Source organism: Xiphias gladius, chromosome 4, assembly GCF_016859285.1.
Source record: "Xiphias gladius isolate SHS-SW01 ecotype Sanya breed wild chromosome 4, ASM1685928v1, whole genome shotgun sequence".
NCBI lineage: Eukaryota > Metazoa > Chordata > Actinopteri > Istiophoriformes > Xiphiidae > Xiphias > Xiphias gladius.
In genome coordinates, this window is record NC_053403.1 from 7,144,043 (window position 1) to 7,157,414 (window position 13,372).

At 40.7% G+C, this 13,372-nt stretch overlaps 2 protein-coding genes across 4 annotated transcripts in view; one reads left to right on the plus strand and one right to left on the minus strand.

Moving 5' to 3' along the window:
- Positions 1-613: 613 nt before the first annotated feature.
- acot20 (acyl-CoA thioesterase 20) lies at positions 614-5,799 on the minus strand. Of its 2 annotated transcripts, none has more exons than XM_040124870.1 (4): positions 5,718-5,799; positions 2,977-3,543; positions 2,663-2,865; positions 614-2,187 (listed from the first exon to the last, which is right to left on the minus strand). In XM_040124870.1, the coding sequence occupies exons 2-4, from the start codon at positions 3,431-3,433 to the stop codon at positions 1,597-1,599; spliced, it is 1,251 nt and encodes a 416-aa protein (XP_039980804.1). In that variant the 5' UTR covers positions 3,434-3,543; positions 5,718-5,799; the 3' UTR covers positions 614-1,596. The 2 variants fall into 2 exon arrangements, with proteins under 2 accessions (XP_039980804.1, XP_039980803.1); XM_040124869.1 differs by lacking the exon at positions 5,718-5,799 and adding an exon at positions 5,521-5,701.
- The window catches only part of susd6 (sushi domain containing 6), a 37,906-nt gene continuing 29,886 nt past the window's right edge, over positions 5,353-13,372 (plus strand). Inside the window, exon 1 of one of the 2 annotated variants that reach the window (XM_040124872.1) lies at positions 5,353-5,504. The gene's annotated coding sequence lies outside the window, so the exon portion shown is untranslated. Of the gene's footprint in view, positions 5,505-8,542; positions 8,770-13,372 lie in introns of those variants that run through there. The other variant, XM_040124871.1, reaches the window with a different exon arrangement.

Genomic DNA, 13,372 nt, shown 5'->3' on the forward strand with positions numbered 1-13,372 from the left:
CCCCGGCGTGACCCGCAAAGACGTCCACGCCAGAGTCTGTGCGAGACTGCGTTCATAAAGGACGGATGCGGGGGGTTGGGGGGGGGTGTCAGCGTCTTTCGTCTCCGACTTCACCGTCGGGCTCCCTTCTTTGGGGCGGGTCACATATTGGTCACGAAATCCCCAAGAGGGAAGCTTTACACCATCAAAGTAAAGGGTTTTTTTTTTTGTTTTTGCTTAACGTTAACAAGGGGTTAAAGCCGCCATGGTGGGGTTACTGTCACTCCAGACGACCGCCTCGGGTTTCACGCTCTTTCATCACCGACGTTCTCCTCCGGTCCCGTTTCACACCGCGGCGCGCGGGGCAGCGCAGCGCGTGAGGAACGCCAGGGACAGTCGCAGCAGGGCCGAGCTGCCACTAGATGCCATCGTTGTTGTTTTTTTTTTTTTTTGCACAAACGATAATTCACGTTAATGGAGTAGATCCTGGGAGACTTGGTGGAGGAGAGGGTTTTTACAATTACGGGCTGAGACGACGAGATGATGCAATTGCCGCTCAGCTTGGTGTAAGAACACATTCTTGTTTTTTTTTATTACAATCCTCTTAGTTGTTTCTCTTATATGTAAGATTTCCAAACCTCGAACAGCAGTGATATAACGATATTAACCAAAATAAAGTATCTTCTTAAGTTAAAATGCAGTGTTTTCATTTCATACTTAGAGCTAGGCAATGTGGATAAAGCCAATCTACTTTTATCATTTTAATATTTTTTCGATATCGATGTATCACGATTCAATGTTTAAAAAAAATCACATTAATGTTCAGTGTGGTGAACTGTGCTCCACTGTTATGCTGAACACGACATGATCCCTCATTTTATGAGATTTTAATTCCACTATTCTTGGAATTTTTTCATTTGTTCACTCTAATTTCGTAAAACAGCAACACAATATGACAATATCATCACGATCTGATACCAATCAAAGTCAGAAAAATATAAAATTGAATTATTAGCCACCCTATTTCCGGCCGCAAGGCAAACACTGCGAATTCAGTATGATAATACTGCATTTGACACGGCGGCAAGGAGCGTTATATGCAGAGATCTTAAGTTATCTCTGATGATTAATGATAGTATCCAACCACACAATATGATACTCATATTCTGAGGCATTTCACAGCCTGGGGTATATAGGTCTCCTTCACCGCAGACATTTTGTCAGGTCATTGTAGGAAAAGCAAAATGGTGATTTTTGGCTGCAATCCGTTCAGATGTGTCAGTGGGATGCCTTAGTGGAATGCTTAAAGGGAAAAGTCTAAATACCGGCTGTGAAAAAGGCATTTTAACGTTTGGGCCTTGCAATCCGTGGACACACATCCACATTGAAGCATATGGAAAAAACAAAACAAAAAAACAAAAACTGGCATCCCACTGTGATTTGTTTGTTTCAAGTCTGGGAAAGACACAAATCACAAGTTTCAAAACAGGAATGCTCAAGAAGTATCATTTAATACCCCTTTGACAAATTAATTCATTAGAAATTCAAAACAAGCCTAGGCATAGCTAGGGGCAGCCATTCCGGAGATGCTTGACACACTTGATGCAATACTGCTTGCTAACAAGTGCCCTTGTTGTCCAAGTGGCTCTTGAAGAACTCCTGGACTCTTTCCCACAGGTCCAGCTGAGCCTCAGAGTGGGCTTTTGGCTCCCCACCAAACACCACAGCTCTCCCCACTGCTGCATGAAAGGCAGACGGACAATAAGGCATGTGAGGGACCTCCAGAAAGTGTCCAGCTTTAGGATACGTAACCACCCGAAACGATTCTTTGCCTTGACTTCTCAGTGTTGCAGCAGCCTGTTCTGCGAATAAAGCGCTGTTCCAGTTGTGGTCATCTTCAGAAACAGCAAACAGGAACTGGCATCTGGCACCTTCAATTGGAATCAAAGACGCTCTGTTCTTTTCCAGCGTAGGGTCTGCTAAGGCATCGCGTACATCTAAAAGCCCAGAGTCTGTGATTTTAACTTTCTTTATGACAGGTGGGAGTGGAGGAAACACAATGTCCTTGTAGTGTAGAGGAATCACAGTGTTCGCACTGCAGCCATTGATACAGACGGTTGCCGAGATCCCTGAGAAGAAAGATGACATCGACAAAGCCAAAGCTACGCTATGAGAGATTGATATGATGCCGATCCCAGGACCTTTGACCTGTACAGAGAGGTGTTGTGTTAATGAGCGGGTGGACCCCTGCTATCTAGTCCTATTTCATAAGATGTGATGAAATATGTTTTTGATCAACAAATAACAACCATGCCTCAGTTCTATCCAAAAACCGGAGCTTACACAAAAGAGGGTTGCGACTAACAACTGTTTTCATTATCTATTAATCTGCCATTTACTTTCCCAATTAATCAATTAATGGTTTCATCTAAAAACTAGTCAGTCTCTGTCACAGCCATTGGCTTGTGTCATCAGAAGCCAGTAGATGGCAGCATTGACACAGCAAGCACAAATATTAGCATGCACTATATCTCTGATGCACTCTCACTTTATTTGTTATGAATTAATTGGACACTGTTTTCACGATAAAACAGCAAAGTAAATATCACACAAGGAGGATAAAGCGGAGATTCTGAGATTATGAGTATGATTATTTTTTACTGTTTTAATCTTCAGCACTAACCTCTGGCCGTCTCCTCAGGTATGTTACGGCCTCTTCAAAGTACTCCAAATCCAGGTTTTTAGGGTTCTTCGGTAAATTCCGGTAGCCATAATAGGCCAGTGCCAGAACGACAAAACCTTTACTCGCCAGGAGGCAGGCTCTGGGTTCAGTAAGACCTCCACCTAAAGTGTACAAATCCACAATTCCAGGGAATGGACCCTTCCCTAAAGAAGAAAAAAAAAAAAAAAATGGAAAGGAACAGTGAGTTAAATACCAACACTGTTCTAATCTTTATGTATATTTCTCAACTCTCCCTCAAGTTAAACACAACTAACCTGGCGGTATGAAGAGGACTCCTACTATTCTGCCCTCTTGCACAGGTATTCTCTTCATCCCCTCTGTCATGTATCCTCTCTCGTTCGTTTCGGAGATTAACAGCTCACCAGTCTCCCCACTCAGTGCCGCTATCTCCACCAGCGTTGGGCTGAGCACATTCTTCTTCAGGAATTTGCTGTGCGGAGTGTCTGGTGCCATGGCCCAAAACAAACCCATGGGCTCCACCCCGGTGTAACTTCCTCCCAGAGAAGGTGCACGACAAACGTCCACCTGGCCCGCCGCGTCCGCTTTGTACAGGGCAGAGGCCTTGAAAATCACCCCTCTGTCGTCGACCAATCTGGACCTTAGTTCTACTGGTTTGAAAGGAGCAAGTCCCTCTACTTTTACCTGCACCAGTTTATCAAAGAGACAACGAACGCTGGGGAGAATTTTCAGCCGGACCTGTGAGTAAGCCATTTCAGTTCTTCAACATGGGAACAATGACTCACCGTAATGGCCTGAATGTCCTTTCCCTTTATTCGGGCCTTTATTTTAATCTTGTTGGTACAGCTCTAATGTCACTGCACCTGTCAAGACAATCAAGAATTAAATGAATATCATATCATTCGCAAGCGCTACTGAATATCAGCTTATTCATTAAAAACATATACCGAGCAGTCTCAATATAATGTTACTGAGAAACTTTGTTGTGTGTGAATTTTCAGAAATCTTCAATAATCTTCTAATTGGAATATTTATACATTTCTTTGATGCTGCACAGTTATTGTTGTGCAAATTAAAGTAAAAAAAAATAATGTATAGAATTTCAGTAAGCCATCTCACATGCCACAAAACCTGCATTAAAATTTTTAACAACCAATATTTTCACACATTCATAACTGAACCAAAACTATACTCATTCAACATGACAGCTTGGCCACTTGACTTAGTGGGAGACATTGCACTGTTAACTGAAAACCTGGGTTTTCTGTATTGTGTTTAAAAGTTCCATCACTAAATGCAACCAGGAACCAAGTACACCAGCATTATAAACTCGCTGAGCCCTTTATTGGGAACATCACTCTAATACTGGACAGGGCCTCCCATTGCTCTCAAAACAGCCTCAGTTCTTCGTGGGTTTGATTCCACAAGATGTCGGAAACATTCCTTTGAGATTCTGCTCCATGTTGTCATGACTGCATCACATAATGTCTGCTGATTTGTCAGCTGCGCATTCATGCTGCCAATCTCCCGTTCTGCCACATCCCAGAGGTGTTCTACTGGATTCAGATCTGGTGACTGGGGAGGCCACTGAAGCTCACTAAACTCATTGTCATGTTCATGAAACCAGTTTGAGACGAGTTTTGCTTTGTGACATGGTGCATTATCCTTCTGGACGTAGCCATTAGAAGATGGTTAATTGTGGCCACAAAGGGATGCACATGGTCAGCAACAGTACTCACATAGACTGTAGCAATCAAACGATGAGTCGTTGGTATTAAAGAGCCCAAAAAGTGCAGTGAAAACCTTCCCTACAACATTTCACCAAAACCACCAGTCTGAACTGTTAACACAAGGCAGGTTGGGTTCGTGGATTCATGCTGTTGACACCAAATTCTGCCCCTGCCATGTGCCGCCTGAGCAGAAATCCAGATTCATCAGACCAGGCTACGTTTTTCCAGTCGTCAACTGTCCAGCTTTGGGGAGCCTGTGCCCACCGCAGCCTCAGATTTCGGTTCTTGGCTGACAGGAGTGGAACTCGACGTGTTGGTCTGCCGTTGTAGCTCATCCTCCTCCTCAAGGTTTGACGCGTTGTTCACCCTGAGATGCTTTTCTGCCCACGGCAGGTGTAAAGAGTGGTTATCCGAGTTACCGTACTTGAGCTCCAACCGGTCTGGCCATTCTCCTTTGACCTCTGATATCCACAAGGCTTTTACGTCTATAGAACTTCTAATCACTGGATGGCTTCTTTTCTTTTTTTTTTTGGCACCCTTTCGAGTAAACTTTTAATGACTGTCGTGCGTGAGAATCCCTGGAGATCAGCAGTTTCAGAAATAGTCAAACCAGCGTGTGTGGCACCAACAGTCATGCTTCATACATAAGGGCAGGTAAAAACATTTCTGTGTTTACATTAAGACCAAACGAATTGAACTCCGTTAAGTCACTTGTCACTTTTCACCCAGATAATTAAAACTTGGTGAATGAGAGTCGCACAGTCGTCAAAAAAGGTGTTCAGTTTGAAACAGACTTGATAAACATCGCTGTTCATGCTATAGAGCCAGTGATCGACAACATGTTCGTGTAGCTAACTGAGAAATGCTTTGGGGGGGGGTTCTTCAGTCGATGAAGAGGATTGCATTCAGGGACAGGGTAATGTTTAACTGGGTGAGAGGTCGGTTAACTCAGCCCACTGTTCCGCAATGAAAAAAAAAAAAAAAGAACCAGCGACAAACAGCTAGCAACCAAAACCTGAGGGCGAACCTCACATTATGCGTGAACTCCTCCCGTGGATGTGGAATAATTAGCTAGCTAGCTAGTTAGCAAGAAAGTAAGTTCGCCGTTACCAGCTTGATTGTGTGGTTTTTGTGTTTGTGTTCAGCGCCTTTGCCTTTGTCTTGGAGAAACGAATCAGCGAATAATTATCTGGGGTCATATTGTTAATGACTGTTAAAACATTATCTCCCACCAGCCAGCAAGTGAGTAAAAATCATTCCTGTAGGTACAACCACGACGCGCCGATAAATACAGAAGCCACACTTACCCAGTAAGAAACAATTGGACACAACCACTTTCCAAAGACGGGGGGGGTGTTTGTATCAGCTGCCTCTGTTCCCGTGTCTCTTACAGTAGCCGTACTATTTAAATCAATTTCATTACTTGATTATTCCTCTCACCCATGATTAATTTCCCAAATAATTGTGATCGACTCAAGAGTCGGGAACATGAGCATATAGGTAGGAAGGCGATGTATCCTCTAGATGTCAGCACTGGCACAGTGTAAACACTGGGAGAGCCTGAGAGATTATTAGTTAGACTAGCATTGGAAGGACAATACTAGAAATATTTATAAGCAGAAAGAAAAATGATAAAGCTGTAGACTACAAATTAATTTACCGTAAAAATATTAATATACCAAAAAATTAATATGAGTGTCATTTCTTGTGAGCTTCATACAGTGCACTGGACACTGAGGATAAAGGACAGATTACTGTATGATATGGATTAAATTAGGCTCACATTTAAACCAAATCCAGTTTACCGTATATCTTCCTAGTCAACAATTTTTCTAAAATAAACCTTATTTGGATGCTACAGCTGCCCTCAGTATTTCACGGGTCCAGACGATCAACAACCCATCTGTTTTCTATAGACCTTCGTCTCTCTATATCTGGATGATGTGACTGACTAAATTTTTTCTGATCTCTAGTTTTCTGACAGGAGATGTTTGCAAATACATTATGAACTCCCTCAGGGTACAGGAAGTGGGTAGGGATTTAAACAACAGGTGAGTTCCTCTTTTGATGTTTCTTAGTGAGGCATTATGTTTCACATGGTTACAGCGAAAGTTGAACTGTGGTTAGGTATCATGAGAGATTTCACTTCATTACCCATCTGAGTCAATGAAAGTAAATTTTCCACCCACTCGTTCTCGCCTATCTTTTATGTGCAAGTGCACTGTGTAAATACAGCACAATACTGTACGTTATATAACAAAATGTACTCATTCTGTTCGCGCACATAGATAATCCGTGTTTTGAATTGACCACCTTTTGGGTTTCACAAGTACTTAACTGTAGCTCTTACTCATTTGCACACTGTGATCATGTACAGTGCTTCCTCCAGCAGCAACAGCAACAAAGAAACACCATGTCAAATGGAACACCCTTGCAAAGGAAACAGTCAAACCTCTGTGTGAACTGTCAGTCATTCCGCAATTTATTTCCATCTCTGTCCCTGATGTTTACACAGTCCAAAAATGTCCAACAAGGCATTCAATGTCTGACGTTAAGAAATATTTATAAAAAAGGAAATAAAAAGCAAAAAAAAATTTGAATCACATGAGCAAACAATTGCTTTTTTCCCCCCAGGAAGCAGACATGGTAAAAGAATAAAAAAAATAGATCAAAGTTTTAAAGACAATAATTGTATGACATTGCTCAAGATGCAAACACCAATGTATGAAAAATGAAAACACTCACAAAACATTAAAATATACACAGACCTCTATGTCTGTGGATATCTCTAAGTAAGTTGATAAATATAGTCACTCTAGAAAAGAAATTTGCCTTATTTTGTTGCACTTAATGTTAGGATTCGTTGCAAATATTTTTGTTCATATCAATTTTTTTTTTTTTTTGGTCTTATCAAGATCACAGGGTGGAGGGCGTTTATCCACTTTTTTTGATTCCATTATTATAGCTTGGCTATTAGACATTCATCGCCCAGAATCTGCAGATAATCACACAGTATTCAAAAAAAAAAAAAAGTCTACAATCGTTTGGGGCACCTCAGGGCAAATTACATATTTTGTTGATTTTTGAAGTGAAAAGAAATACAATCCCTGCCATAGAGACACTTAAAATGAACCTTTCTTCAAATGTTGGACTTTTACTTTTTATTTCATGAACTTAGAAAATAGAAAAAAAGTGATAGCAGCATGTGCAAAAGTTTGGGCAACCTACTAACTCAGTAATAAGTAACTGAAGTATTTTTTGGGCTGTTTTGCACACACAGCATGTTTAAGATCTACTCACAGATTTTAAATGATGTTCAAGTCAGAGGACCTCACAGGCAAGTCAGCCTCCTCTCAGTTTCAGTTTCTTGACTGATTGCAGGATATTTGCATTCAGAATTGGCTGATATTCAGTGGAATCCATCCTTCCCTCTATCTTCGCAATGTTTCCTGTGCCACTGGCTGCCACGCAGCCCCAAAGCAGAATATCTGGATAACATTAGATTCCGCTGCTCGGGAGTAGACGGAGATAACTGGTTAGGCATAGGTTGGGCTGGGTTCAGGCTAAGCATCATAAGACAGAACTGGCTAGGGGTAAGATGAAGGTTAGGCTCAGGTTATGGTTAGGGGAAACACATATCAATGCCAACCATAATATTTCCACCCCATGCTTAAAAGGGTGCCCAAACTTTTGCACATGTCACTACTGTTTAGGTTTTTAAGGTAATGAGTTCAAACCTTATAGAGCATTAACATTTGTATAAAGGCTCAGTTTTTATGTCTGTGTGCTGCACGGGTTGTATTTACTTATTTCCACTTAAACAAATCAACAAAATATGTAATTTGTACCCGGCTGCCTAGGTGTTTGCATACAACTCTAACTGTAGATGGCTATAGAGAAAGCTCTCTAATGACACATACGCCCTAATGCATGTAGTTATAGCATGTAATTAAGACATTCATAGTTTTTATTGTTGTGAATTTGGTGTATTTGGCCCTTTGTGGAGCCTTTTGTCTCCCCCCGGCAAATTCTGTGCTTTTATTTTGAAGTCGAGCCTTGTGGTCTCGCTTGACAGATTTGGACCCGCCCTTTTAAAGAGGTAGCCATGGAGACCGCGCGAGAGCGAGGCAGCTGGTGGAGCCCTCGCAGCGAGTGTTTCCGCTCACTAAAAATAAAGAGCTGACGAGCCGAGGACGAGGAACAACGGAGCAGTACTGACAGAGCAAGGCGACGAAAATATTATATTTTTGTATTATCTTGCCACCCTCTTGTTTGGGTGTCTCCTTTTATACAACCGTTAATGCCTCGAATGTGAACGAGAGAGAGGAGAGAGGCTCGCCGCTGGTAACCTTTACGTTGGTGAGTCTGGTCTGGTCTTTTTTTTTTTTTTTCGCAAGCTAAGCTCAGATAGGCCACTACGAGATCTAGTGCTCTCTCTTTATCTCACCGTCCGACGCCTGTTTTTGTTCATTACATAATTATGAATAACGCCCAAAAAAATGTTGCCAAAGCTATGGCAACAACTAATAACTTACCAAGGAGAATAATGAGTTGTCAATTTTGTGTTTGTCAAATTACGAAGTGTGCCGTTAATTAAGCTAACCCTGACCAGTGATAGACGTTAATATCTTTTAACGTTAGGGTAAATGCTGTATTTTTTGTCCGTCGGGTTTACCCTGTAGTATTCAGCTGGATATAAGTTTTAATCCGAGGGAGTATCCCGGTTTGACGAAGTGCTTGGAAATACAGGAAAACGGAGAGCCGGCTCTAGTAGCTAGTGACTCCTGTCTTGTCTGTAACAGCTGCGCCGACGCTGTGTTGTTGCATCTTGGTCATGTGAACAATAGTCGGTAAACGTAGCGAGAGGTTTTGCTGTGGTAGAGTGAAAAAGAAAAACAAACAAACAAAAAACAAAACAAACGTTGCATAATTTGCGAACTATTCTGGGTTATGTTAAAGATGAGACTAACGGAAACAAAGCTCCAACGACTGTATGCGTAGCTATGTTACTTTGTTAGAATGGGGTTGCTTTGGTTTTGTCTTTGTTTTTGTCGTTGTGTGTGTGTGTGTGTGTGTGTGTGTGCTGGCAGCCCACCACACTCTTTGTTTAAATAGCTCGCAGTACAGTTGCACGTGTCGAAGCGTGTGACTCTGCTTCAAGGCTGCTACGAAGACAGTTGACCACGTTTGATACAGTTGCGGGGATGTATTAATGAGGTTGTTTTTTTTTGGGGGGGGGGTACCACTTTCTCCCTCGCCTCGCTTTTGTTCCAAGAAAAGTTTGAGCCGCTTGCTTTTAAAAAGGCTGGGTAGGGTAAAATATGTGACACTTGCCACAGCAAAAGGGCAGGGAAGTCCAAACGTGAGCCTTTGTTTGTCATCAGACATACATTTTGAGATGTCGGGGAAGTCTCCAGGTCTGATGATCCTTTTTTAAAAGTAGTTTTCCTGTGCTGTTGTGGCCAATGTTTTCATCAAATCGTTGTTGAACCGCATGTTGTTGTGAGAATATGGGTGGAGAATATGATAAATCTGTCATCTTATCACGTTTTTGCCACATCATTTATAGATTGGTAGCTATCAATTTTTATGTGGTATGTAGCGCTGTAACTAACAGTTAATTTCATTACTGATTAATATGCCAGTTGATTTCTTGATTAACTGATTGATCACTTGGTCTGAGAAACATCAGAAAAAAGTGAAAAATGCCCAACACAAGGTGATGTCATTAAATGTTCTTTTTTTGACCGACCAACAGTCCAAAACCCCAAAATATTTAATATACTTTAATGTAATACTAAGAAAAACAGCAAATTCTCACATTTGAGAACCTGGAACCATCTACTGTTTGGTATTTCTTCTTGAAAAACTACGCAAAAGATGAATCAATTAGTCAAATAGTTACCTTGTAATTGTCTTTTGATTGACTAATCGACTAATCGATTAATTGACTTAAGGTTGCAGCTCTATTGGTAGAGCCTTTATGTAACTCCCCCGTTTCATGGCAGTATTGGATTTTAATTTGATTTTTGCAATAACTTGAAGAAATACCTTGATACGTCAGAGTTTAATTAATTGGATTAGCCAAACACAGACAATCCTGTCATGGTATTTTATCCATTAACAATTTCTCAATAGATTTTCACGTAATAACTGATACCATATATTAATATTGTATTTACCGCGATGTAGTAATTTATCCATATTGCCCACGCGCTGAGGCGTTTTTTTTCTTTTTATCAAAATCAGTTATCACTGCTGTAAATTCATGCTCTCCCCATAATTATAAATCCATTGTCACTGAACAATATCCTACACCCATGCAACTTTGTTGAGCAGTGCAGTGTTCATGGTCCAACTGTAAAATTTGACCAAACAATATGCTGTTTGCACTGAGTTATTACTGAGTTAGCTCCACTTTCTCCCTGGAAAATCAGTCTGTGATTTGTTTTTTGTTTTTTTTGTTTTTTTTTAGTGGCGACTGTTATTTTATGCGGTGTGGTGATGTGCCTGCTTCTGTTATTTCCTGGTATGTTAAAATGTTCTCCTATCACATCTGTGAGTTGTTGACACAGTATTTTAGATGATCAGCACTACCTGATGCGTATTTTGCAGGTTATTTTGCTGGATAGAGTTCTACTTTTTTATAGCTTGATTTGAACTTAAAGATGCAGAAGTGATTAGAGTTATTTTTTATTTTTTTAAGTGTTACAATCAGTCATTTGACTCCCATTGTGTGGATTAACTTGTTTAGTTTTTGCACATCGTACACACTCTGGCTTTCACAGAGTAACTAGCAGATATACAATATGCAGCTTTAATGGTTCTCAATTTAGAACACATTGTGTAACCGCATTCAGAGTTTCATGATACTGGTCCAGCATTTGGAGGCGTTTTCTGTTTGACAACATGGCTTAGAGAAAACATCTTGTGAGTAAAGATAGGAACACTGTTTGGCTTCCGTCCCATTCTCAGATATTCATACCTTTCACCATTGTCAACATAACATATGCCAGTGTTTCTCTCATTTCAGTGTGTTTCCCCTTATATTGTCTTGTTTCATCCTTCTTCTCTCTCCTTATTACCTTTCTTCCTTATCCCTTTTTTCTCATTTCCCTTTTTCTGTCTGTTTCTGTCCCCTTCCTTGAGGAAGTGCAGAGGGATGCTCAGGCCCTGTGGGGCTTAACACTACACAATGCTTCATAACAAAGGGTCTTTTCAGTGTTGCCATGCTGAGCCCCATCTCTGGGCTCCCTCCGTTGGCCGAGACGGGCTCCACCAGCAGCAGTAGCATTGGGGCCTATCGGGTGGAAATCTTCTCTCGGCTGTTTCTTTGGCACACTGAGTGCTCTCTGTTCCCGGACACATGCCTGTGCTGCTGCTCTCCTTGGCTCCCTTTGCATTCCAGGAGCCCCAGGCAGCTGAAAAACTGCAGTAGCAGTCTGCTGGCTGGCTGGTTGTCTCACTGGTGTCTGAAGTGGAGAGTTGCATAGTTTTTTCCCCAAGTTAGACTAAACAGACAAGTACAGTATTTATGCTCTAAAAACTTATCTTTCTCTCTTTCATGTAAAGTGCTGAAACACAAACTACACAATTGATAATTACCATAGCTTTTTTAGCAATATTATTAGTGCTGCAACTGATTATTTTCATAAGTGATGTCTTCAATTTGCTCCTTTTTCTGACAAACAGTTAAAAGCCCAAAGATATTCAGTTTACAATGATGTAAAAAAGAGAAAAGCAGCAAATATGCACATTGGAGAAGCTGGAATCACACCATGTCTGGCATTTTGCTTCATGACTTTGATATGTTTTTATCACATTGATCACCAAAATGATCAGAATTGCTCCAGTAGTCATTTTAACTTTAGTTTTATTTCAGTAATTCAGAATACTGTTGTTACTATCTTACCACAATGTTAAGTGAAAAAACAAATTTCTTGATTAAGCATTAAAATGTACAAAAATAGGACTAACATCAGGCATAACAAAGATATGTTGCCATTCATAAATTCATGAATGGCAACGGTGCATCTTCATTATGAGGTGGCCTGGCATGATTTTTGATTTCAACGCAGCTTTTGAAAGTGGACAGCTTCAGAGCAGCTTTGCTGTGGATGTGGCACTATTTTCCTCATTAGGGTGCTGTTCTTCTCAAATCTGACAGAGATTTGAGGTTGTACTATATACTCCTCTCCTCCATATGAACATAGTAGTAAGCTAGAACTGGCAACACCAGTTTTCCTGGATGGTTTGATCTCTGCCGTTCATTACCCTGTTGCAAAGAATGCTGTTTCCTCATTGGGTTGGAACAAGCGATCACATTGATTGGGATGACCAGTTAAACAGTATGGCACTCAGTGCTGACAATAATTCTTCATGTAATTTATATAGGGCTACTTTTGTTTTCTGAACCTAACACTCTTTTGAAATTATTAAATCTAGGTCCCAGACACACAGCTTTATTTAAAATGAAAAATGTAAGTTGTTCTACTCTTTTGTGTTACATGTCTTCACACGTCATGTCTTTACACACTTTCATTAAATCTGTTCAGTAAGCCAGTCTAGATCACTAGATGATTGCTTTGTACTCATTCATACCTTCCTTTCAATTGCCTTTGTGTATTCAGTTTAATAATATACTCCCCTTTTCTATCAAATACCCCATTACTTAGGAACTAATATAATAGAAAGTAGCCATACTGTAATAATGGCTTGAATTTCAGTCATTTAGAATGACTTTGTAGTGACACTGATAGCTATTTATACATGATCATTTTGATTGTACATACACCAGTGTCATTACTTGCACTAAACTGTGATTTGAGACGGCTGATGTTACTTGGCTTCATGCAGCTGTGAGCAGGAAGTGTTTGTTTATGTGGTTTGATACAAACCTTTGTTCCAGGAAACAGAAATTAAGTCTCTTGAAGTCTAAAATAGCAGCACATTCTTAAACGTA

What these genes read in the sequence shown, in the direction of transcription:
- acot20 (XM_040124870.1), bottom strand. Translation starts at nt 3,433, where the DNA reads ATGGCTTACTCACAGGTCCGGCTGAAAATTCTCCCCAGCGTTCGTTGT. An exon ending in AGTCCTCTTCATACCGCCAG is followed by an intron (nt 2,866 to 2,976) that starts GTTAGTTGTGTT and finishes TTTCTTCTTTAG; the next exon opens with GGAAGGGTCCATTCCCTGGA. An exon ending in ACCTGAGGAGACGGCCAGAG is followed by an intron (nt 2,188 to 2,662) that starts GTTAGTGCTGAA and finishes CTCTCTGTACAG; the next exon opens with GTCAAAGGTCCTGGGATCGG.